At 48.3% G+C, this 24,874-nt stretch overlaps 1 protein-coding gene across 1 annotated transcript in view; it reads left to right on the plus strand.

Annotated features, from left to right (window-relative positions):
* The first annotated feature begins 778 nt into the window (after positions 1 to 778).
* Positions 779 to 24,874, plus strand: part of LOC140471115 (peripherin-like) — a 29,879-nt gene continuing 5,783 nt past the window's right edge. Inside the window, exons 1-6 of the mRNA XM_072567002.1 lie at positions 779 to 1,276; positions 16,224 to 16,284; positions 18,413 to 18,508; positions 19,276 to 19,437; positions 20,776 to 20,901; positions 23,472 to 23,692. Of these exons, the coding sequence (XP_072423103.1) occupies positions 789 to 1,276; positions 16,224 to 16,284; positions 18,413 to 18,508; positions 19,276 to 19,437; positions 20,776 to 20,901; positions 23,472 to 23,692 (1,154 nt within the window). The 5' untranslated portion in view covers positions 779 to 788. The remainder of the gene's footprint in view (positions 1,277 to 16,223; positions 16,285 to 18,412; positions 18,509 to 19,275; positions 19,438 to 20,775; positions 20,902 to 23,471; positions 23,693 to 24,874) is intronic.

A 24,874-nucleotide genomic window follows, 5' to 3' on the forward strand; every position in this document is an offset into this window, starting at 1 on the left:
CTGGGTTTTACGCAGTGTACAGGAGCCTGGGTTTTACGCAGTGTACAGGAGCCTGGGTTTTACGCAGTGTACAGGAGCCTGGGTTTTACACAGTGTACAGGAGCCTGGGTTTTATATATTGTACAGGAGCCTGGGTTTTACACAGTGTACAGGAAGGGGTAAAGGACCCAGGACAACTCTGAATAGTGGTGCTTTTGTCCTTTGTTTCTGTTCAGAAGAAGATTCTGTGTCCCCAGGAGCCTATGCTCCCTTTGCAGCTGAGTTGAGCTCATTGTAAGGGTGGAGGGATTGGACACTGTCCCTATTGGAGCCACATTCACTTCTGGAGCCATGGACTCAGAGAGCTGTACGGCTTCAGTCCAACCCGTTCATGCTGACCAGATATCCCAACCCCAATCTTGTCCCATTTGCCAGCATTTGGCCCATATCCCTCCAAACCCTTCCTATTCATATACCCACCGAGATGCCTTTTAAATATTGCAATTGTACCAGCCTCCACCATATCCTCTGGCAGCTCATTCCATACACACACATCCTCTGTTTTGGAGTTTAATACCAGTCTTTGGTTGGGGGTGGTGAGAAAGAAATCTGCAAACTTTTTGAAAAGCGATGTGGGTATGCACGAGCATCTTCAATATTATTTCAGTTCAGACCCTCTCTCCCCACTGAGCAGGGAGCGGTGTGCATGGGCTGGGATTGAACTGTGAGGTTCAGGCGTGGCCAGGCAGGGCTCCCTATATAAGGAACCTGAGCAGCTCCATCCCTGCAGTGTGCTCGCCTTCAGCAACATGTCCTCATACCGTGTGAGCACCGCCTCTTCCAAGAGGAGCTTCGGGGGACCCTTCATCTCCCCGATCTCCGGCTCCCGGCTGCTCAGCTCGCCTGCAGCTTTCTTGAGGACCAGCACCGGCTCCTACCGGCCCCGGTCCAGCACCCCAGCCGCCAGGAGTTACCTGGACAGGGCGGACTTCTCCGTCGCCGATGCCCTCAACCAGGAGTTCCTGACCACTCGGACCAACGAGAAGGTGGAGCTGCAGGAACTGAACGACCGCTTCGCCAATTTCATCGACAAAGTGAGGGGCTTGGAGCAGCAGAACGCGGTGCTACTGGCTGAGCTGAGGCAGCTCCGAGCGAAGGAGCCGAGCCGAGCCGGGGAGGTCTATTTGCAGGAGATCAGGGAACTAAAGAGACAGCTGGAGCTGGTAGTCAAGGACAAGGACCGAATCCAGGTGGAGAAAGACAACTTACTGGATGATCTCCAGAGCTGCAGACAACGGTAAGAGAACTTTTGCACTAGCCCCTGTTGTTTTCAAAGGGAGAGAGAGAGAGCACAAACTCTTTCTGTAATTGCTCGTTTTCCAATGCTGATTTGTTTCTGCTCCCAGCCCAATCCAATGGTCAACTTGCATCATTTACTGCAGGGGTGTAACGGGGGGTGGGGCAACTCAGGTGGAAATGTTGCACAATGCAGGGAGACATGGGCGTAGCAAACAGGGAGATGGACGCAAAGGGAAGGGGAGGGGAGGGGAGGGGTGGGGGAGGGAGAGGAGATGGACAAAGTTGCAAGATGGACAGAGTGGGGAAAAGCCACATTGGAGGGATGGGGGAAACTCTGCATAAAGCAGGGGTGAAAGGTCATTCTCCTCAGTCTGATGTTTGATCCATGTCAGATTCTTGCTGAAGGGCTCATGTTAAAAACATGCTGCTGCTCGGATACTACCTGATCTGCAGTGCTTTTCCAGCACTACCCTCTCAACCCGGCATGTTCTATCACTCTACAGATGCTGGAGGTCAGAGTCAGAGTGTGGTGCTGGAAAAGCACAGCCGATCGGGCAGCATCCGAGGAGCAGGAGACTCCACGTTTTCGGCGTAAGCCCTTCATCAGGAATTAGAGTCATTGAGTCCTAGAGCTGTACTGCACGGAAACAGACCCTTCACTCCAATCCGTCCATGCCGACCAGATATCCCAACCCAATCTTGTCATACCTGCCAGCACCCGGCCCATATCCCTCCAAACCCTTCCTATTCATATACCCATCCAAATGCTTCTTAAATGTTGTAGTTGTACCAGCCTCCACCACTTCCTCTGGCAGCTCATTCCATACACACACCACCCTCTGTGTGAAAAGGTTGCCCCTTAGGTCCCTTTTATATCTTTCCCCTCTCACCCTAAACCTATGCCCTCTAGTTCTGGACTCCCCGACCCCAGGGAAAAGACTTTGTCTATTTATCCTATCCATGCCACTCATAATTTTGTAAACCTCTATAAGGTCACCCCTCAGCCTCCGACGCTCCAGGGAAAACAGCCCCAGCCTGTTCAGCCTCTCCCTGTAGCTCAGATCCTCCAACCCTGGCAACATCCTTGTAAATCTTTTCTGAACCCTTTCAAGTTTCACACATCTTTCCGATAGGAAGGAGACCAGAATTGCACGCAATATTCCAAAAGTGGCCTAACCAATGTCCTGTACAGCTGCAACATGACCTCCCAACTCCTGTACTCAATGCTCTGACCAATAAAGGAAAGCATACCAAACGCCTTCTTCACTATCCTATCTACCTGCGATTCCACTTTCAAGGAGCGATAAACCTGCACTCAAGGTCTCTTTGTTCAGCAACACTCCCTCGGACCTTACCATTAAGTGTATAAGTCCTGCTAAGATTTGCTTTCCCAAAATGCAGCACCTCACATTTATCTGAATTAAACTCCATCTGCCACTTCTCAGCCCATTGGCCCATCTGATCAAGATCTTGTTGTAATCTGAGGTAACCCTCTTCGCTGTCCACTACACCTCCAATTTTGGTGTCATCTGCAAACTTACTAACTGTACCTCTTATGCTCGCATCCAAATCATTTATATAAATAACAAAAAGTAGAGGGCCCAGCACTGATCCTTGTGGCACTCCACTGGTCACAAGCCTCCAGTCTGAAAAACAACCCTCCACCACCACCCTCTGTCTTCTACCTTTGAGCCAGTTCTGTATCCAAATGGCTAGTTCTCCCTGTATTCCATGAGATCTAACCTTGCTAATCAGTTTCCCATGGGGAACCTTGTCGAACGCCTTACTGAAGTCCAAATAGATCACATCTAGCGCTCTGCCCTCATCAATCTTCTTTGTTACTTCTTCAAAAAACTCAATCAAGTTTGTGAGACATGATTTCCCACACAGAAAGCCATGTTGACTATCCCTAATCAGTCCTTGCCTTTCCAAATACATGTACATCCTGTCCCTCACGATTCCCTCCAACAACTTGCCCACCACTGAGGTCAGGCTCACCAGTTTATAGTTCCCTGGCTTGTCCTTACCGCCCTTCTTAAACAGTGGCACCATGTTTGCCAACCTCCAGTCTTCCAGCACCTCACCTGTGACTATCGATGATACAAATATCTCAGCAAGAGGTCCAGCAATCACTTTTCTAGCTTCCCACAGAGTTCTCGGGTACACCTGATCAGATATTTATCCACCTTTAACCGTTTCAAGGCATCCAGCACTTCCTCCTCTGTAATCTGGACATTTTGCAAGATGTCACCATCTATTTCCCTTGTAAGTTTGATTTCTGTGTATGAGTTTTGAAGAGGAACTCAAGGGAGCTGGCTGGGTCAATCACTGCGAAGAGGACAAGTGACCATATTCTGTTGTTAAAGAGTCAAATTCTGAACCCGGTTGACAACAGGCAGATTTGTTGCTTGGCGCAGGCGTGTTAACACCGATGCAAATGGAATCCATGCACCCACCCTTGCACCGTGGAACAGGAAGGTGTGAAGGTGTGGTGGTGCTTCCCTACTCGGTGAGTTCTCAGCCATGCTGCTTATGGGACAGGAATCCCCGCAGAAATTCAGGAAAGAAACTGGGAATGGTGAAGTGGGGGGGAGGGGGTGGTGAGTTCGGGTGGGGCGATGGGATAAGGGTGAACTGAGGTAACCTAACGCTTTCCCACTGGGAGGGGGAATTGGAAATCAACGAGTCCAGAGCTTTATTACTCACTGCTGGAGCAAGTGGGACTAGAAACTGGGCCTCCTGGCTCAGAGGTGAGGGCACTACCATTGCACCCCTTTAGTGGGCTAGAATAAGCTCACTTGAAAGGTCTAGGATCGGGAGAAAGTGAGGACTGCAGATGCTGGAGAGTCAGAGTCGCGGGTGTGGTGCTGGAAAAGCACAGTAGGTCAGGCAGCTTCCGAGGAGCAGGAGAATCGACGTTTCGGGCAAAAGCCCGTCATCCAGCTATGATCAATCAATTTAATCATAGAATCTCTACAGTGTGGAGACAGGCCATTCAGCCCTACAAGTCCATACTGACCCTCTGAAGAATAACCCACCAGACCCATCCCCCTACACTTAACCCTGACTAATCCACCTAACCTGCACATCCCTGAACGCTATGGGCAATTTAGCTTGGCCAATTCACCCGACCGGCACATCTTAGGACTGAGAGGAAACCGGAGCACCCAGAGGGAACCCACCCAGACATGGGGAAAACATGCAAACTCCACGCAGATGGCTGCCTGAGGCTGGAATTGAACCCGCGTCCCTGGCACTGAGGCAGCAATGCTAACCACTGAGCCACCGTGCTGCCTAATGCTGAAGAGATGCGTGCTGTCTATCTTCTAGATGAGGTGACTTTGTGGCTACAGTCAACTCCTCAGTACATTGGCTCAGATTTTGTGATTAAAATGAACAGTGAGGCTACCAGCACAATTAGCAGCAGACCACCTCGCTGGAAGTGAAAAATGAATTTGTCCAAGTGCAGATTCACATACCTTCAGACTTTAATTATTACTGGAGATTTATTGAAATAAACTTTTTTTTTCTTAACACATTCATGATGTAATTCTCTGTGTTGCATTTTGCACTGGATTTGGCATAAGTACTCTCTGAGTCAGGCGCTCTCTGCTTGGTTGGTTGAGAAGGCACATTATTGCTTCCCCTGTTCACACAAGTTCCAAGTTGATAGGGTTGTTCAGAAAGTGTATGGTGTGTTGGCTTTCATTAGCAGGGGGATTGAGTTTAAGAGCTTTTAGACTAGATTAGATTACTTAGTGTGGAAACAGGCCCTTCGGCCCAACAAGTCCACACCGCCCCGCCGAAGCGTAACCCACCCATACCCCTACATCTACCCCTTACCTAACACTACGGGCAATTTAGCATGACCAATTCACCTAATCTGCACATCTTTGTGACTGTGGGAGGAAACCGCAGACACGTGGGTGAGGTGGGAATTGAACCCGGGTCTCTGGCGATGTGAGGCAGCAGTGCTAACCACTGTGCCACCGTGCCGCCCAGCTGTGAGGTTATGCTGCAGCTCTGTAGAGCCCTGGTTAGACCACACTTGGAATATTGTGTTCAATTCTGGTCACCTCATTATAGGAGGGATGTAGGTGTTTTAGAGGGTGCAGGGGAGATTTACCAGAATGCTGCCTGGATTGGAGGGCATGTCTTATGAAGAGAGGTTGAGTGAGCTAGGGCTTTTCACACTGGAGAGAAGGAGGAAGAGGGGTGACTTGATAGAGGAGTACAAGGTAATAAGAGGCATAGATAGAGTAGATAGTGAGAGACTTTTCCTAAGGGCAGAAATGGCTGTCACGAGGGGTCGTAATTTTAAGGTGATTGGAGAAAGGTATCAGGGAAATGTCAGAGATAAGTTCTTTATGTAGGAGTGATGGGTGCATGGAATGCCAGCGGTGGTAGTAGAGTCAGAGACATTAGGGACATTAAAGTGACTGCTGGACAAGCACATGGATGGTAGTAAACTGAGGGGTGTGTAGGTTAGGGGGATCTTAGATTAAGATAAATGTTCAGCACAACATCGTGGGCCGAAGGGCCTGTACTGTGCTGTAATGTTCTGTGTTCTATATCCTGCAGATATTGATTTCAATTCCGCTCTGCTACGACCATGTCAGTTCATGGTTCAAGTGGTCGCACCACTTGTTTCTGGGCTCAGGTCTCTCTCTTGGACTTTCAGTGCAAAATTCGAGGCTTTTATTCCACTGCAGTCCTGAGGGAGCATTGTGCTGTCGTGTGAACGAACTGTTCAACTCAGATCCCAGCCGTTTGCTTGGGTGAACATACAAGGTCCCACTGCATTGTTTCAAAGTAGAGGCAGACAATTGAGTCCAGTGTCTAGGTCAATATTCATCCCTCAATCAACATCACACAAGAAATAACTTGACTGGTCATGATCACAGAACCAAGATGAGAGTGGGGCTGGAAAAGCACAGCAGGTCAGGCAGCATCCGAGGAGCAGGAGAATCGATGGTTCAGACAAGACCCCTACAGTGTGGAAGCCAGCCATTTGGTCCATCAAGTTAACACTGAACCTCCGAAGACCCACCTCCCTATCCCTGCAATTCCCCGGACACTATGGGACAATTTAACATTGCCAATCCACCCTAGCCTGCACATCTTTGGACTGTGGGAGGAAACCGGAGCACCAGAGAAAACTCCACACAGATAGATAGTTGCCTGAGGCTGGAATTGAACCCGGGACCTTGGCGCTGTCAGGCAGTAGTGCTAACCACCATGCTGCCTATATATTGCTATTGGTGGGGGTTTTGCTGAACAGAAGTTAGCACTGATGTTACAATAGTACCTATTTGGCTGCAGAGCACTTTGAAATGCCTGGTGCTTGTGAAAAGCGTGACAGAAATGCAAGTCTTCTTTTTTTATTCTCGCCAGGTTCTCTGGAAAAAGCCTGAAGGGTAAGTTTAAGTTGTACTGACCAGCTGGCACCATTCTTTCACCCAAGACCACAAAATCTGGGCTATTCCATTTCATCGAGACACTTCGAAACCAAAACATTTCAAAGCCAAAGTGCTGCAAAAGCGAATTATTGAAGGCTTTAGTCTGTGTATCAGTTAAATTGAAAGTCTTTGCTGGTTGTGGAAGATTTTTGATGGGGCCATTGTTTTAGTCCGAATATGCAGACACATTGTGGTATCAATTAACCATATTTGGGCCACTTTGTTTCTTTTATTTTTAGCATAAAGTGCACTCCATCCCTCATTCTATCATTTCATTCTTTCCCCCCCCCCGCTGCTCAGAGCGGGTTTTGAAGTGTCACTCTCCAACATGGCTGCACATGGTCCCATTATGTTCTTAAGTCAGATGCTGATAAAGCATAGGCTTGGCTTTGTTGGCCTTTCATTGAGAAGGCTGTGGTTCAAGCCTCACCTCTGGGAGTTACGCCCATTTTGAAGTTTGCGTCACATTAGACTGGGTGGTTCAAGGGCTTTTTCCACTGGAGCATAGGAGGTGGAGAGGTGACCTTTATAGAAGGTTATAAAATCATGAGGGGTATAGATAGTTAGAGGTAGCTGTCTTTGCTCTAGGATGGGGGATTTCAAGATTAGGGGAACACTTAAGGTGAGAGGAGAGAGAGTTTTAAAAAAAAAAAGACATGAGAGGCAAATATTTTACACAGAGGGTGGTTCACGTATGGAAAGGACTTAGAGTCATAGAGATGTACCCTTCAGTCCAACGCGTCCATGCCGACCAGATATCTCAACCTAATATTGTCCCATTTGCCAGCACTTGGCCCATATCCCTCTAAACCCTTCCTATTTGTTTACCCATCCAGATGCCTTTCAAATGTGGCAATTGTACCAGTCTCCACCACTTCCTCTGGCAACTCATTCCATACACGCACCACCCAAAAAGTGGCCCTTAGGTCTCTTTTATATCTTCCCCGCCCCCCCACCCTAAACCTATGTCCTCTAGTTCTGGATGCCCCCAGCCCAGGGACAAGACTTTGCCTATTTACCCTATCCATGCCCCTCCTGATTTTATAAACCTCTATAAGGTCACCCCTCAGTCTCCGACGCTCCGGGGAAAACAGCCCCAATCTATTCAGCCTCTCCTGATAGCTCAAATCCTCCAACCCTGGCAACATCCTTGTAAATCTTTTCTGAACTCCTGAGGAAGTGGTGGATGTGGGTACAGTTATAATGTTTGAAAAACATTTGGATAAGGACATGAACAGGAAAGGTTTGGAGGGATATGGGCCAGGAGCAGGCAGGTGGGACTAGGTTAGTTTGGGATTATGTTTGGCATGGACTGGTTGGACCGAAAGGTCTGTTTCTGTGCTGTCTGTCTCTAGAACTCTATGATCTAAGTTGACTGCCCCATGCAAACATCAATCCAGTAGTGAACACTGATTATTTGACTCTGATATTGTTCTGTGTTTATCAAGAACTGAGGAGGACTTTTATTCACTCATGGGACATGGGCATCACTGGCTGGGCCCAGTGTTTATTGCCTGTCCCCAGTTACCCCTTGAGAAAGCAGTGGTGAATTGCCTCCTTGAACTACTGGTGTACTGACACCCACAATGCCCCTAGGACGGATATTCCAGGATCTTGACCCAGTGACAGTGAAGGAACGGCGATATATTTCCAAGTCAGGATGGGGAGTGGAGGGGAACTTGCAGTAGGTGGTGTTCCCATGTATCCGCTGCCCTTGTCCTTCTAGACGGAAGTGGTCGTGGGTTCGGAAGGTGCTGTCTGAGGAGAGTTGACCTAATAGGACCTTGTCCAGTGGAGATGTTGAAGTGATTTCCTTGGCGTTTTGCAGGCCACGGTCAGGTTCTGCTGGCCCTGCGGTTTGGAAACAAGGGAAGCCACATTGACAAAGACTTAAACCAACTGCTCTGAATTCTTCAGCCCCCATCACGGCCAATACTGTAAGGTTTCTGATGGCCAAAGATAGCAACACGATACCATCAGTCATAAACGTGTTCTACAGACTTCCTCAGGAGAAAGTGAGGACTGCAGATGCTGGAGATTAGAGTCGAGAGTGTGGTGCTGGAAAAGCGCAGCAGGTCAGGCAGCATCCGAGGAGCAGGAGAATCGATGTTTTGGGCAAAAGCCCTTCATCAGGAATGAGGCTGGCGAGCCAAGGGGGTGGAGAGATGGGTGGGGCTGGGGGGGAAGGGAGCTTTTCCAGCACCACACTCTTGACTCTGATCTCCAGCAACTGCAGTCCTCACTTTCTCCCAGTTGATTGTGAACTTTACTGTGAATCCTCTTGCAAGGATGCCTACCTTGAAGAAGCTCTCCTCCTCTCTCTACAAGGCAGCTTGTAGAGAGAGGATAAATATATATATATTTATCTGGATTTCCTGTTTTGTGAATTGGCCTTGAGTTGTCTTTGATCCTGACTGAAGGATTCTGAATTGAGCAAGTACTTTCCATGAGCCATTAACCCTAAACCCTGTGTGAGCTGTGATCTCCTGCTTAGATGCATCATTTCTCCACACACACCATTCTCTTTATTCTATCCATGAAATGGTGACTAATTGAAGTTAGCTTCTTTTGCCCAGTTGTCCATTCTGCATGGTCTTCCACAGATGGTCCCTACTAGAAGCTAGATCTGTGCAAACATCCAGAAACAAAGCGAAAGCAAGGTGGATGTTGACTATTTTAAAGTCCATCCTGCACACCGGCCTTCCATATCTGTCAGGTCAGGTAGGAACTGGGATCTGACTAACTCAAATATTGCCAGAAATCCCCTCTGTTCAGGCAAAATACTTGATTCACACCAGGCATTGCATGGTGTAGTTTCCTGTGCTTTCTAAGCAGAAATCATTTGAAATGAGAAACGTGAGTTGAATCAAAGGAGCAAACTATCTTCTGGATGCTTCTCGCATTGTTACAGTAACTGGGTCAGCTTCTGGGAAATGAGTGAAACCTTCTTCACGGTGGTTTTAAACAGCATGGGGTCTCACTGAATTCGAGCGAGAAATTGTACACTGCCCTGTTCAGTACTGAGCTTTTAAATCTTTCCTCTCTCACCCTAAACCTATGCCCTCTAGTTTTGGACTCCCCTACTCTGGGGAAAAGACCTTGTCTATTTACCCTATCCATGCCCCTCATGATTTTATAGTCCTCCAAAAGGTTACCCCTCAGCCTCCGACGCTCCAGGGAAAACAGCCCCAGCCTGTTCAACCTCTCCCTATAGCTCAAATCCCCCAACCCTATCTAGCTGCAACTCTACTTTCAAGGAACTATGAACCTGCATTCCAAGGTCTCTTTGCTCAGCAATACTCCTCAGGACTTTACCATTAAGTGTATAAATCCTACCCTGATTTGCCTTTCCCAAAATGCAGCACCTCACATTTATCTAAATTAAACTCCATCTGCCACTCCTCAGCCCATTGGCCCATCTGATCAAGATCCTGTTGTACCCTGAGGTAACCTTCTTCGCTGTCCACTACACTCCAATTTTGGTGTCATCTGCAAACTTACTAACTGTAACTCCTCTGCTCACATCCGAATCATTTATATAAATGACGAAAAGCAGTGGATCCAGCAACGACACTTGTGGCACTCCACTGGTCACAGGCCTGAACCAAGTGATCTAGCTTTTTACTGTTACTGAATTCCAACCTGTCAGTTTCACATTGTTGATGGGGCTAGATGAATTCAGTCCATTGTTGTTAGATGTGCTGCTTCAGTCATTCTCCACTCTTGGTTGTTATCTAGCCTGTGTATCCTTGGCCTGCAGTTTTCTGGGTCTCTCCGCTCAGGGCCATAAGGGGTGTCAGAACAAGCTTCCCAAATAACAGCATGATGCTCACCCCAATCTAAAGAGAACTGTTGCGAGTTATTTCAGGAACGTGCTTTACTCTCGTTGCCACTGAAATAACTCCCCAGAGGCCGGTATCCAGTCACAAAGTCCCCCTTTATTTACATGTGGAGAGTCCTTGACACTGATCCAGCTCCCTCAGACCCAGCTCTCAACGTGAACAGAACCTCTGACCCTCCTGTGGTTACTTGTCAGTCATGGCTCCCTGATTGAACCAGGTTAACAGCCCCAATCAGGGAACTCAGATTCTATGAGGTCGACCTACCTGACCTTGTTACAATCACTACAGGATCATTTTAAAAGAAAGAAAAGTTGCATATAACCTAATGTTACTTCTGCAAAAGTTTGTATAAGAACAAACAAGCAGAATTTGGGGATGCTTGAAACCAAACAGTAACATTTGCCTTCTGTTTTAAAGACATTATGAAAATGATTCTTTTTAAAAGCTGCACAGTAAGGTTTCTCCAGAGGTCCTGACATAGACAGAGCGGTAATTAATGAGGAGCCCAAGAATTAAAAGTGACAGGGAAAAGTGACCTAGCATCAAATCGAGATGGGAAAAACTCACTCTAGGTGTAGTTAAGTGGGCTTTATCAAGTGAAACAAAAGTCTAGATGTAATTAAACAATTAACGGCTTTCTCTTGGAGATGTTAGGAATTGGAATGTCATTGTGTAGCTGTACGGGACGTTGGTTGGGCCACTTTTGGAACATTGCATGCAATTCTGGTCTCCCTGCTATGGGAAAGGTGTTGTTAAACATGAGAGGGTGCAGAAAAGATTTTCAAGGATGTTGCTGGGTTGGAGGGTTTGAGCTATAGGGAGAGGCTGAATAGGCTGGGGCTGTTTTCCCTGGAGCATCGGGGGCTGAAGGGTGATCTTATAGAGGGTTATAAGATCATGAGGGGCATGGATAGGATAAATAGACAGGGTCTTGTCCCTGGGTTTGTGGGTGGGGGGGGGGGAAGGAGGAGGCATAGGTTTAGGGTGAGAGGGGAAAGACTTAAGAACGACCTAAGGGGTAACTTTTCCAAAGAGGGTGGTGTGTGTATGGAATGAGTTGCCAGAGGAAGTGGTGGAGACTGGTACAATCACAACATTTTAAAAGGCATCTAGATGGGTATATGAATAGGAAGGGTTTAGAGGGATATGGGCCAAGGTCAGATTGGGATATCTGATCAGCATAGATGAGTTGGACCAAAGGGTGTTTCCATGCTGTATGACTCTATAACCATTTCTAGTCTTGAAACAAGTCCAAATCCTTCAATATGAATATATGACAGGAGTAGGTTAATTAACCCCTTGAGCCTTCTCTGCCATTCAATAAGATCAGGGCTGATCTAATTACTCACATTCCCGTCTTCCCTCGATAACCTTTCACTCTCCTTGGCTTGCAATGTCTCCCCTGGATCTTCTGGTTCCGAACTGAGCCAAGTTCCTATTCCATCATTACTGGCCCTTAGCTGACTGACCTCTGCTATCAATAACCATTCAGTGTCAAGCTTTCTCGTAGTTTAGCCTTCTGATCTATTCAATAATACAGGAGCAAGCATTGCTTCATAAACTCTTTGATTGTATCTGTCAGGTTCTGAATGCTGCAGAACCAATGCAGGGAATATTCCAGGTGATGGGGAGAAGGTAGGTTGATGTTGGATGATGGAGTTTGCTGCTTTCTCCCTCTGAAACTTAGATGAAACACTGTCCCACAACAATCCAAGGATAGGATATACAATGGTTGGCATGACTCTGGCCTTCTAAGGCAGAACTTTCCAGATTCAAGGCCTCTATAATTTGCACACAGTAATGCAGCAGCCCTGGGAGTGCTGCGGCAAGGAGGAGTCACAGATTATTTTCCTCTCCTCTCTAACCTGAGATCACTGAGAGCCTTCAGTCAGGATGAGGCCAGTTATTAACTAGTTATTGCTGTTGGTCAGAAATGATACCAAGTATTTGGCTCCTCGCTCATCCATAGGAGTACAAATTGTCAATTGTCCAATGGCAGCTTGACTGTTGAGTGCTGAGGAATTCCAGTTTCCCCCTGCAACCCTGTGCTACATGATAGCAGCTTGTCCTGCCGAGGGTGTACACCGAGAATCCCCAAAGGTGCAGATAGACGCCATTCAGCTGACACCAACCCTCTAAAGGGCATCCCATCCTATCCCAGCATTCCCATAGCTAACCCACCTCGCCTGCACATCCATAGACACTATGGGCAATTTAGCATGGCCAATCCTCCTAACCTGTCCATCTTTGGACTGTGGGAGGAAACCCACGCAGACACTGGGAACAAACTCCATACAGTTACCCGAGGCTGGAATCGAACCTGGGTTCCTGGTGCTGTGAGGCAGCAATGCTAACCACTGAGCCACACTGTTTCTATCAGAATGCAGAAGGGTGCCATCTTGATTTTTTTTGAGTCACTGAGACACAATTCCAGACACCTCAAGTGGACACCATACGGTCTCAGATTGAATCCTTCTTCCAGTCACTCAACACAATGGGGGTGTTGGAGCCACTTTGATGCAGGCAAGTGGTGGGGGGTGTGGGGAGTGGTGGGAGGTGAGAGAAATCATCCAGAGCAGCTCATCATTGATTTAGTGCTGGGGGTGATCTGGTCAACAGTGAGAAGACCGAGGCTGCTGCCTTCAGTCCCTGACTGTAAAACAACTCCATCCTTCTCCGTGGCATCTGTCTGCGGCTTGGCCAGACAGTGTCTCGGTTCACACTGGGGAGATATTCTGTTTGTACCTTCACTCCATTTCTTATGGGCACGAATCACCACGTCGCTGCAACATCACTCAACATCCTGCCTGCTGAAACCCTCCCTCAAACCTCTGTTCCCTCAAAGTTATTTCAGCACACTCTCAGCTGGTTCCCCCACATTCTACCCTCCATCAACCTTCACTCGCCCAAACCTCTGCTACCCCATGACCTGACTCCCACCACATCCTGGGTTCATATACCAGCCCTATGCTCTCTGACCTACATTGGTGAAGCATGGCACTCATTTGAAAAATCTTGTCCTTGATAGAGTCATAGAGACATACAGCATGGAAACAGACCCTTCAGTCCTACTCTTCCATGCTGACCAGATATCCTAACCTAATCTAGTTCCACTTGCCAGTACTTGGTCCATATCCCTTCAAACGCTTCCTATTCATATACCCATCCAGCTGCCTTTTAAGTGCTGTAATTGTACCAGCCTCCATCACTTCCTCTGGCAGCTTGTTCCATACATGTACCACCCTCTGCCTGAAAGAGTTGCCCCTTAGGTCCTTTTTATATCTTTCCCCTCTCACCCTGAACCTATGCTCTCTAGTTCTGGACTCCCCAGCCCAGGGAACGGACTTTGTCTATTTACCCCTGCGTGTGGGACCACATTTTATGCAGTCAAGGCTCAGAGCTTAGTTTTATTGAATTTTAAACCCAGAGTCACCAGGCAACATTGTAAAATAGTAGAAGCACATTTGTAAATGTTCAGGACTGCTCCTTCTCTAATATTCTTCAGTTTGCTGAATCTGACATATCAAACATGTCTGGGGGGGGGGAGGAAAGAGAGTTTGGGTCGAATGATTTCCCTCCAAAAAGGTCCGTTGGAGGTGAATCCTATTTGCTGGGCCCCTCACTAATGTTGGACAAGATTTCTCGATAAATTTCGCATCAGGCTGTTCAGAGATTAGATTAGATTCCCTACAGTGTGGAAACAGGCCCTTCGACCCAATAAGTCCCTCCGAAGAGTAACCCACACCCCTCTGATGAATTCACCGAACACTATGGGCAATTTAGCATGGCCAATTCACCCTAACCTGCACATCTTTGGACTGTGGGAGGAAACAGGAGCACCCGGAGGAAACCCACGCAGACCCAGGGAGAATGTGCAAACTCCACACAGTCGCCCAAGGCTGGAATTGAACGTGGGTCCCTGGTGCTGTGAGACAGCAGTGCTAACCACTGAGCCACCATCCTGTACTGGCACACCTTGGGAGTAGGTGGGACTTGAACCCAGGCCTCCTTACTCATAGGTAGGGACACTACCTCTGAACTCAAGGTTTATATCCTCTTGCAAATCTGTTCCACATGATGTTCTGTGGATTTCCTGTTGAAGTCAAGAGCTCCTTTTGTCACAGCAGAGTTTTGAAAGGTAGGTGTCTTCCATCACTGTGCACTTTCCCGAACATCATCCCCACAGGCCTGACCCTGCGTCACAGCACAGAGAGAGAGAGGCCCTTTGTGTCCTGTAGCCCTGGAAGCTGTGGTCTTTCACATGGCCAGCTACTTTCTTTTTAAATACCCCCTCCCGCCCTTTCAGGCATCGAGTTCGCAAGCCTCTGGGTGCAAACTAAAGGCCTCAATCACTGGTGTGTGCCCCTATTATTAATCGGTTCCTCGAGGGTTTAATGACACGACGCAGAGCAGGGAGGCTGCAGGCTTCAGGAAGCGCCGCTTTGACCGAACCTTGGAATCGATTCCAAAGGCCCTGGACCAGCGAGGGCTGAAAGGAGCCGGGGTTGCTGGGATACCAGATGGCAGCTGCCACCCATACAATGCCCGCGGGAGAAGTGGGGGGGCACATGGCTTCGTTAGAAATCCGAATTCTTCGCAACCACCTTCCGAAACAGATGGCCAGCAGAGGCCCCTGGTGGTTGGTGGCGGACAGCTGAGGTAGTCCTGACATTCGCCATCTCCCGCGCGCAGAGAGAGAGAGCGCGCACGAGCTTTCCCAGCACCAACGTGTCCTTCACTGGGTACTCCCTGAGTGAGATGGCCAGAGACAAGGTTACATCTAGCTCCAGGGGAACGCTTGATTATCTCGGCGGGTGCTAAAGCGCTGAAGGGGGTGGGGGAAGGGTCCTAAGGGTGGAGGGGGAAGGGAAGTGCCGCCTCTCGTCAACTCAGGGCTGTAAATGTTCCCACAAGAGTGGGGTGGGTCGCCTGGTGTCCTTGCCAACCACCACCCTGCCCCCCAGTTGCCATAAAACAGCCCACCCAGATCCTCACTTTGCAGCTTGTTTAGTGGGATGGGTGGCACAGTGGCTCAGTGGTTGGCACTGCTGCCTCATGGCACCACCCAGCCTCAGGGTGGGAACCCCGTGTCCGTGTGGGTTTCCTCCAGGTGCTCTGGTTTCCTGCCACAGTCCAAAGATGTGTAGGTTGAAGTGGATTGGCCATGCTAAATTGTCCCATAGTGCCCAGGGATGTGCAGGTTAGGGTAGATTGGCCATGCTAAATTGTCCCATAGTGCCCAGGGATGTGCAGGTCAGGGTGGATTGGCCATGCTAAATTGTACTGTAGTATCTGGGGATGTGTAAGTTAGATGTATTAGTCTGGGTACATGTAGGGTAGGGCTCTGAGTGGGATAATCTTTGGAAGGTTGGTGTGGACATGTTGGGCCAAAGGGACTGTCAGGATTCTATGCTATGTGTGGGGAAAGCAAACAAACAAAAGAAAAATACAGCTGTGTTCCAGAGTGGCTGATGGACGAGATGGGAGGTGGTGCTGTTGAAATACCAGTTGTGTTGGTACTTCAACATGCACCACTTAAAGGAGAGGTCCAGCAATGCCACAGGTCACTGCTGCAGCATGGGGTGGTGACGGTTTTGCGGTCAGGCCGGGAGATCAGTAATGGTCGTGTGTATTTATGCTGCAGGTTGGAAGAGGAAGCTCAGAAGAGGGAGGATGCTGAGAGTAATCTGATACTGTTCAGGAAGGTGAGTAAACTGGTCCTGACTGCTGGCCATGGGTAATACCACTGTCTGCAATTACCTATCGCTTTCCCATCTGCCACCACTTCCCTGAAGAGAAACACTCCAACCAAAGCTGGCACATACTGGGAGAGCCAAATGCTCAGCATGGTAGAATATACAAGAGGCGTTTTTCAAATCCTGAACAACAGATATCTGCATCAAACCCTTCTAGAACTCACAACATAGAGCTAGCACGAGCTGCTCGCAAGGGAAAAGAAATGTTGCAGAATGTAGACTTTGTGACCGAGAAAGTGTTGCATCTCTGGGAATGGAGCTGGAGTGGCTCTGTCCCAGTGATTAATTGAGGTTTTCTGCTGGACCCTATCTAAATAAGTCTGTGTTCTACTGAAAATGGTTACAGTACACACAGTAATGGTTGGGAAGTAGAGACATTGACAAAAAAAAGGTGTCTGTAATTTACGCATTTCACTCTCATTCCAGACAGGGTCAGAAGTCACATGACACCAGGTTATAGTCCAACAGGTTTATTTGAAATCACAAGCTTTCAGAGTGCTGCTCCTTCATCCCTCTAGTTCTGGACTCCCTGACCCCAGAGAAAAGACCTTGCCTATTTACCCTATCCATATCCCTCATGATTTTATAAACTTCTGTAAGGTCCTCCCTCAGCCTCCGACACTCCAGGGAAAACAACCCCAACCTGTTCAGCCTCTCCCTATAGCTCAGATCCTCCAACCCTGGAAACATCCTTGTAAATCTTTTCTGAGCCCTTTCAAGTTTCACAACATCCTTCCTATACAAAGCCCTGGTTAGACCACACCTAGAGTAACCATGAGCAGTTCTGGGTGTCACACCTTGGAGGGAGCGCAGCGCAGATACACCAAACTAATAGCTAGACTCCCAGGGTTTAAATTACAAAAGAAAAGATTGCATTTCCTGGAATTTAAGGGGTTAAATTGTGATTTGATGGGAGGGCGTGAGCCATCACGAATAAAAATCTCGCAGCCTTGTTCTCTACACTTGCCTGGGCTCTTGGTGTGGCTCTGTCTTTAATATGTGGTTGTGGAATGTGGCTGGGTCCAGCATTTATTGCCCATCCCCAGTTGCTCTGGAGGAGTTGGTAGTGAGTTACCTTCTTGAACTGCTGCAGTTTAAGTTGTAACACACTTCCCTCCGATTCAGACCGGAAGATTGACCAAATAAATTGTGCCTGATCGATCAGCGCAGAGCTGTTGGGAGGCTGCACTGTCAGAGGGGCCATGGCTTGTTAAATCTGTCAGCCTTCTTTCAGCTGCCCCTGAGGAGTGGGGCTCACCAGATTTGTAGCAGATATCGTGGAATCCCTCCAGTGTAGGAGCAGGCCGTTCGGCCCATCAGGTCCACACTGACCCTCTGAAAAGCATCCCATCCAGACCCACCACCTGCCCAACCTGTCCCTGTAGCCCTGCCAATCCACCCTAACCTGCACATCTTTGGACTGTGGGAGGAAACCGGAACAAACCCACACAAGCATGGAGACGATGTACAAACTCCACAGACAGGCAGCCGCCCAAGGGTGGGATCAAGACCAGGTTCCTGGTGCTGTGAGGCAGCAGTACTAACCACTGGGCCACCAGCACGTCCATTCCAAGATATTAGAAGGTGGAAGAAATATTTGTGCTGGAAACGATGTCATAATTTGCCCAACACAAGGTGAATTAAAAAACAGAAACTCAGCAGGTCTGGCAGCAAGTGTGGAGTGAGGAAGAGTTATGGTTTTGAGTCCAGTGTGTCGTGCCTTCAGAGGAAGGTTTGTGAACCCTGCTTTTGAGACACTGCAAGTGTATCACAGCAAGCAGCAAAACTTCAGCTGCCATGGAGACTTAAAGTGGGACATTTTGCCCTAAACTTGAGCATCAAAGCGACAATTTTTAGCAAAATACTCTCTCGAAAACTGAATCTGAGTCAGCAATTGAAACTGAGCATTGCTCTGACAACGATAACAACCAGCTCAAAGACAGAAATTAAAATGTCTTCCGTTCTTTGGCCCCTTACCCCTTCCCCCTGAATGCCCTTTGCATGTTCCTGTTCTCTCCCTCTCTGGCTTACTCCCTGCACCTCCCCACCCCCCGTCCCCTAACGTGAACCCCCACAGGATGTGGATGATGCGACTTTGACTCGGCTGGAGCTGGAGAGAAAGGTGGAATCTCTGCTAGATGAGATCGAGTTTCTCAAGAAGATACACAATGAGGTGAGCTGGGCCGTTGTAGGTTCGGGGTTGTTCCTTGCCTCCTTCAAGGGGCCTCGGCCGTGGGAAATGAAAGCCTTTTCCTGTGTCCACACTCTGCATTCTCGGCTGGGCCCAGATGCAGGTCAGAGCTCTCCATCTTGTAACCGTTCACTTCCATGCTTTGATTGAACTGTCAGCATTTCCGTCTTTGAGTGGTTCAGTTTGCTCTTGCCTCTGAGTCAAAGGATCGTGGGTCCAGTTTTGGAATGATGATCAGTCCTTTTACAGAATCATAGAGTCATACAGCATGGAAACAGATCCTTCGGCCCACTAGTCCATGCTGACCATAGTCCTCAACTAACCTAGTCCCACCTGCCTGCTCCTGGCTCATATCCCTCCAAGCCTTTCCTCTTCATGTCCTTATCCAAATGTCTTTTAAATGTTGCAACTGTATCCACATCCACCACTTCCTCATTCCACAGGCGAACCACCCTCTGTGTAAAAACCTTGCCCCTCATGTCTATTTTAAATCTCTCTCTCTTCTCACCTTAAAAATGCCTCTTCCTCCCCAGTTCTGAAACCCCCCCTTCCTAGGGGAAAAGGCAACTGCCATTAACTCTATCTATACCCCTCATGATTTTAACTAACTTCTGTAAGGTCATCTATTTCTGGCGTTTTTCTCTTAAAGAGCGTTGCAAAGGGGGATGTGGATGGTCAATAGTGGGTTTTGTGTGGTGGGTGTAAACATGACGGATGGGGGAGTTACGTTTTCCCTGTTGTAATCCCAGGAGCTGCGGGACCTGCAGGCGAACATGCAGGCTTCACAGCTACAGCTCGAGATGGAAGTGGTAAAGCCTGACCTGACTGCAGCTCTGAAAGAGATCCGCACCCAGTACGAAACCATTGCCACCAAGAACGTGCAGGAAGCTGAAGAGTGGTACAAGTCTAAGGTAACAACTCAGCACAGCTGCCCAGAGCTCCCAGTGATGTGTCCCATTGTGAAGCCTTTTCACTCTAGGCCTCTGGTGTCCCATGGCAACAATAAAACCTCAGTGTTGTCTCTCTTATACAGCACGGAAACAGACCCTTCAGTCCAACTTGTCCATGTTGACCAGATATCCCTAACCTAATCTAGTCCCATTTGCCAGCATTTGGCCATATCCCTCTGAACCCTTCTTATTCAGATACCCATCCAGATGCCTTTTAAATGCTGCAATTGTACCAGCCTCCACCACTTCCTCTGGCAGCTCATTCCACACACGCACCACACTCTGTGTGAAAAGGTTTCCCTTTAGGTCCCTTTTATATCTTTCCCCTCTCACCCTAAACCTACGCCTTCGAGTTCTGGTCTCCCCCACCCCAGGGAAAAGACTTTGTCTATTCCCCCTATCCATGCCCCTCTTGACTTTATAAACCTCTATGTGAAGCAGTTTGACACAGATCCTTCACAAAGGGCCCTGTTTAAAATGAATATTTCTGCTCATCTGTTTTGAGATGTGGGTGACACTGGCATGGTTAACATTGCTTGCCCGTCCTCCATTAGCCCGATACCTTTAAGAGTGGCCAAAGTAGAGTGGGACTGATGTTGCCTGAAGGCCTGGAGCTTTCTTTGAGCTATTTACAGCAATCCAGCAAGCTGCATCAGTCATCTTTTCCATCTGATATCAGCCCCCAAGTGTCATCCGAGTCTCGGTCTTTAGTTTCCACTAGATTTTCCCTTTTCCCCACTTCGGCTAATGGGCATTCATGTTGGGTTCCAGGTCCCCCCACCTTGGTCTCCCTCTCTCGATTTGAACAGAGCCAAACCCAGCTGTCTCTCCATGGGGCAGAGTTTCCAGGTCGGATGGTGGAGGGGACGGAAAGGCAGGGGGCAGTGGTTAGCTCCTTCCTCTCAGTGTGTTTACACTGTGCTATCCCCACTGTCTTCTGCACGGTGGCTCAGTGGTTAGCACTGCTGCCTCACAGCACCAGCGACCTGGGTTCGATTCCAGTCTCGGGTGACTGTCTGTATGGAGTTTGCACATTCTCTCTGTGTCTGTGTGGGTTTGCTCCAGTTTCCTCCCACAGTCCAAAGATGTGCAGCTCAGGGTGAATTGACCATGCTAAATTACCCCATTGCGTCCAGGGATGTGTAGGTTAGCTGCGTTAGTCAGGGTAGAGTACCCATGTAGAGTAATGGGTTTGGGTGGGATGCTTTTCAGAGGGTCTTTGTGGACCAAAAGGCCTGTTTCCACACTGTAGGGATTCTATGTACTGTAACCTACCTCTGTCCTTGTTCCGTTCGGCAGTTCACTGACCTGACCGAAGCCGCCAACCGACACAATGAAACCCTGAGGCAGACAAAGCAGGACCTGAATGAGTCACGGCGTCAAATCCAGACCCTGACCTGTGACCTGGATGCCCTGAGAGGAACCGTAAGTGCGAAAGAAAGTCCGGTTTTTGAAAGCACTGACTAATCAGTAATGACAGCCAGGGAAGAGCAGGGTTCAACACTCCCGTGCTGGCTGTACAGTTTGGGTCAAAAATGTCAGAACGTCTTCAGTTCTGGGGAAGAGCCATACCAGCCTTGAAAGGTTAACTCTCTTTCTCTCTCCATATGTACGTCCAGGCCTGCTGCATTCCTCTGTGTGTTTGAAATTCCCTCCTTAAACCTCTGGCTCTCTTTCCTCCCTTAAGATGGGCATGTGGAAAGGGAAAGACTCGTGAAGGCAAATATAGGTCCCTTCCAGTCAGAAACAGGGGAAGGTTTAGAGTGGAGAACAAAGAGGTAACAGACCAATTAAATACATAATTTGGCTCTGTCTTCACAAAGGAAGACACAAATAACATCCTAAAAAGTGTTGGGGAACACAGGGTCTAGTGAGAGAGGAAGTGAAGGAAATCAGTACTAGTTGGGAAATGGTGTTGAGGAAATCAATAGGATTAAAGGCTGATGAATCTGCAGGATTTGATAATCTACATCCAGCACACTGAAAGACTCTAGAAATAGTGAATGTATTGGTGGTCACCTCTCAAGATTCTATAGACTCTGAATTAGTTCATATGATTGGAGGGTAGTTCATGAAAACTCACTATTTCAAAAAGGAGGTGGAGAGAAAACAGAATTATAGATTGGTTGCCCTGATATTGGTAGTGAGGAAAACGCTGGAGTTCACTGTAAAAGATTTAATAGTAGAGCACTTGGAAAACAGTGACAGGATTAGACAGTCAGCATGGATTTACAAAAGGGAAATCATGCTTGACACACTTTCTGGAATTTTTCAAAAATGTGTTTACAGTTGATCGGGGGAGCCAGTGGATGTGGTTTACTTGGAATTTCAGAACACTTTCAATGATGTCCCACATCTGAGATTAGCATGTAAAATATAAGCACATGGGAGTGGGAGTAGTATACTGACATGGATAGAGAACTAGCAGCAGACAGCAAACCGAATAGAAATAAATGTGTCTTTTTCCAAGTGGCAGGCAGTGAGTAGTAAGTACCACAAGGATCAATACTTGGACCTCAGGTATTCACAAAATATATTAATGAACAGGTGGTGAAGAAGTCAAGTGTATGTTGGCCTTCATAGCGAACAGATTCATGTACAGGAGTAGGGGTGTCTTGCTGCAATTGTGCAGGGCCTTGCTGAGACCACGCCTGTAAAAAAAAAAAAGGTTTTACCAAAGTGATTCCTGGGATGGCAGGGCTGACGTATGAAGAAACACTGAATTGGTTAGGATTATATTCACTGGAGTTTAGAAGAATGAAGGGGGGATCTCATAGAAACCTGTAAAATTTGAACAGGACTGGACAGGAAGGATATTCCCGGTGACCAGAGTCCAGAACAAGGGGTCACATTGTAAGGATATGGGATAGGCCATTCTGGACTGAGTTGAGGAGAAATGTCTTCACCCAGAGAGTGGGGAGCCTGTGGAATTCTCTGTCACAAAGTAGTCAAGGCCAAAATATTGCATGTTTTTGAGAAGGAGTTAGATATAGTTCCCAGGGCTAAAGGGAATAAAGGGTATGGGGAGAAAGGGAGAATATGGGACTGAGTTGGATGACCAGCCATCTTGTTGAATGACAGACCAGGCTCAGTGGTTAACATTGATGCCTCACAGTGCCAAGGATCCCGGGTTCAATTCCAGCCTTGAGTGACTGTCTGTGTGGAGTTTGTACATTCTTCCTTTGTCTGCGTGGGTTTCCTCCAGGTGCTCCGGTTTCATCCCGTAGTGCCCAGGGATGTGCAGGTTAGGGGTGGATTAGCCATGCTAAATTGTCCATAGTGTCCAGGGATGTGCAGGTCAGGGTGGATTGGCCATGCTAAACTGTCCCATAGTGCCCAGGGATGTGTAGGTTGGGAGGGTTAGCCATGGGGAAATGTGGGGTTACAGGGATTGGGTGGGATACTCTTCGAAGGGTTGGTGTGGACTCAATGGGCCGAATGGCCTGCTACCCCACTGTAGGGATTCTAGGGACTGAATGGCCTACGCTTGCTCCTAATTTCTGTGTTTCAATTATATTCTTGAAATCTACCTCCTTGGCCAAACGTTTTGTCACTTATCGAAATATCCCCTTCTGCGGTTTGATGTCAATGTCAGATGGACAACGTTTTCATGAAGCACCTTGGGGGGTGGGTGGGGTGCATTCTGCTGCATTAAAGGGGCTACATAAATGTAAACTGTTGCTGCGGATTATGCATCTTTCTCACAATTTTTTCAAAACATCAGGGGGAGGAAAAGTGATGCTGTTCGCTGGTTGTTTAAATTGAGAGACATATTTAGAAATGTAGTTTGATGCTAACTGACTGTGTTAGTTGTTCCTGTTTGTGATAGCATCGATCAGCTCAGTTAGCAGTAAAAAGAATCAGTTCACGAGGGGTTTGTCATGCTTCTCAGTCTGTTTCCTTCCTCAGGGTTAGGTGGTGTATCCCTCAGAGTGCTGTCTGTATACGGGTGGGTCTCGGGTCTCTTGTCACATTTATTGAGTATTTGCCTACAGAATGACTCCCTGCTGAGGCAGCTCCGGGAATTGGAGGAGCAGTTCTCCGTTGAAGCGTCTGGTTACCAGGATACCATTGCCCGGCTGGAGCAAGAGGTTCATCACATGAAGGATGAGATGGCGAGACACCTGAGAGAGTACCAGGACCTGCTCAATGTCAAGATGGCGCTGGATATCGAAATCGCCACCTACAGGAAACTTCTGGAAGGGGAAGAGAGCAGGTGAGCTGGGCGGGGATTGGCCCCATCGAGCCAAAGGCATCAGAGGCTTCAGGCTCCTGTTGCTATGGGGGAGACCACTTCAGCATCCCACCTCGGAGGCCATTCTCTGCCAGGTTGATGTGTACCGATGGCTGACTTACGGCGGGGAGGGAAATCCTGTCTCCTTTTGGTGTTGAGAGGTGGACGGTTTTTCTTTGGGAACGAATATTAAGCTTCTAATGTGGATCTGGTTTAAAGCTGCCCACAATATGGTAGCCATGATATGGTGGTGACGGTGTTGGACTGGGGTGGACAAGGACAGAAGTCACACGACACCAGGTTACAGTCCAATAGGTTTACTCCAACCACACGGGATCAAAATGGATTTCACCAGTTTCCTCATCTCCCTCCTCCCCCGCCCCATCTCATCCCAGATCCACCCCTCCAACTCAGCACCGTTCCCATAACTTGTCCTATTTGTCCATCTTCCTTTTTCCACCTATCCGCTCCACCCTCCACTCCAACCTATTACCATCACCCCACCACCTGCATCGACTTATCGCCTTCCCAGCTCCCTTCCCCCCCAGCCCCACTCCTCTCCCATTTACCTCATCCCCCACAACCCCCCCACCCCCCCACATTCCTGATGAAGAGCTTATGTTCGAAACATCGATTCTCCTATCCCTTGGATGCTGCCTGACTGGCTGTGCTTTTTCAGTGCCACACTTTTTGACTGTAACCTGGTGTCGTGTGACTTCTGATACAATGTGGTTAGCACTGCTGCCTCACAGCGCTAGGGACCCGGGTTCGATTCCAGCTTTGGGCGACTGTCTGTGTGGTGTTTGCATGTTCTTCCCCCGTGTCTGCGTGGGTTTCCTCCGGGTACTCTGGTTTCCTCCCACAGTCCAAAGATGTGAAGGTGAAGTGGATCGGCAATGCTAAATTGCCCATAGTGTCCAGGGATGTGCAGGCTAGGTGGATTAGCCTCGGAAATGGAGGGCTATGGGGATGGGGTTAGGGATTTGAATCTGGGTAGGATGCTCTTTCGACAGTCTGTGCCGATTCGATGGGCCAAATGGCCTTTTGCTGCACTGTAGGGATTCAATGATTCTATGAATGTCACTTCCAATCACCATCCAGGTCGCTCACCATCCTGCCTCAGAACGATAGCACTGTTACTTCAGTGTCGCTGGGTCAAAATCC

This window comes from Chiloscyllium punctatum, chromosome X (genome assembly GCF_047496795.1).
Source record: "Chiloscyllium punctatum isolate Juve2018m chromosome X, sChiPun1.3, whole genome shotgun sequence".
NCBI classification, from domain to species: domain Eukaryota; kingdom Metazoa; phylum Chordata; class Chondrichthyes; order Orectolobiformes; family Hemiscylliidae; genus Chiloscyllium; species Chiloscyllium punctatum.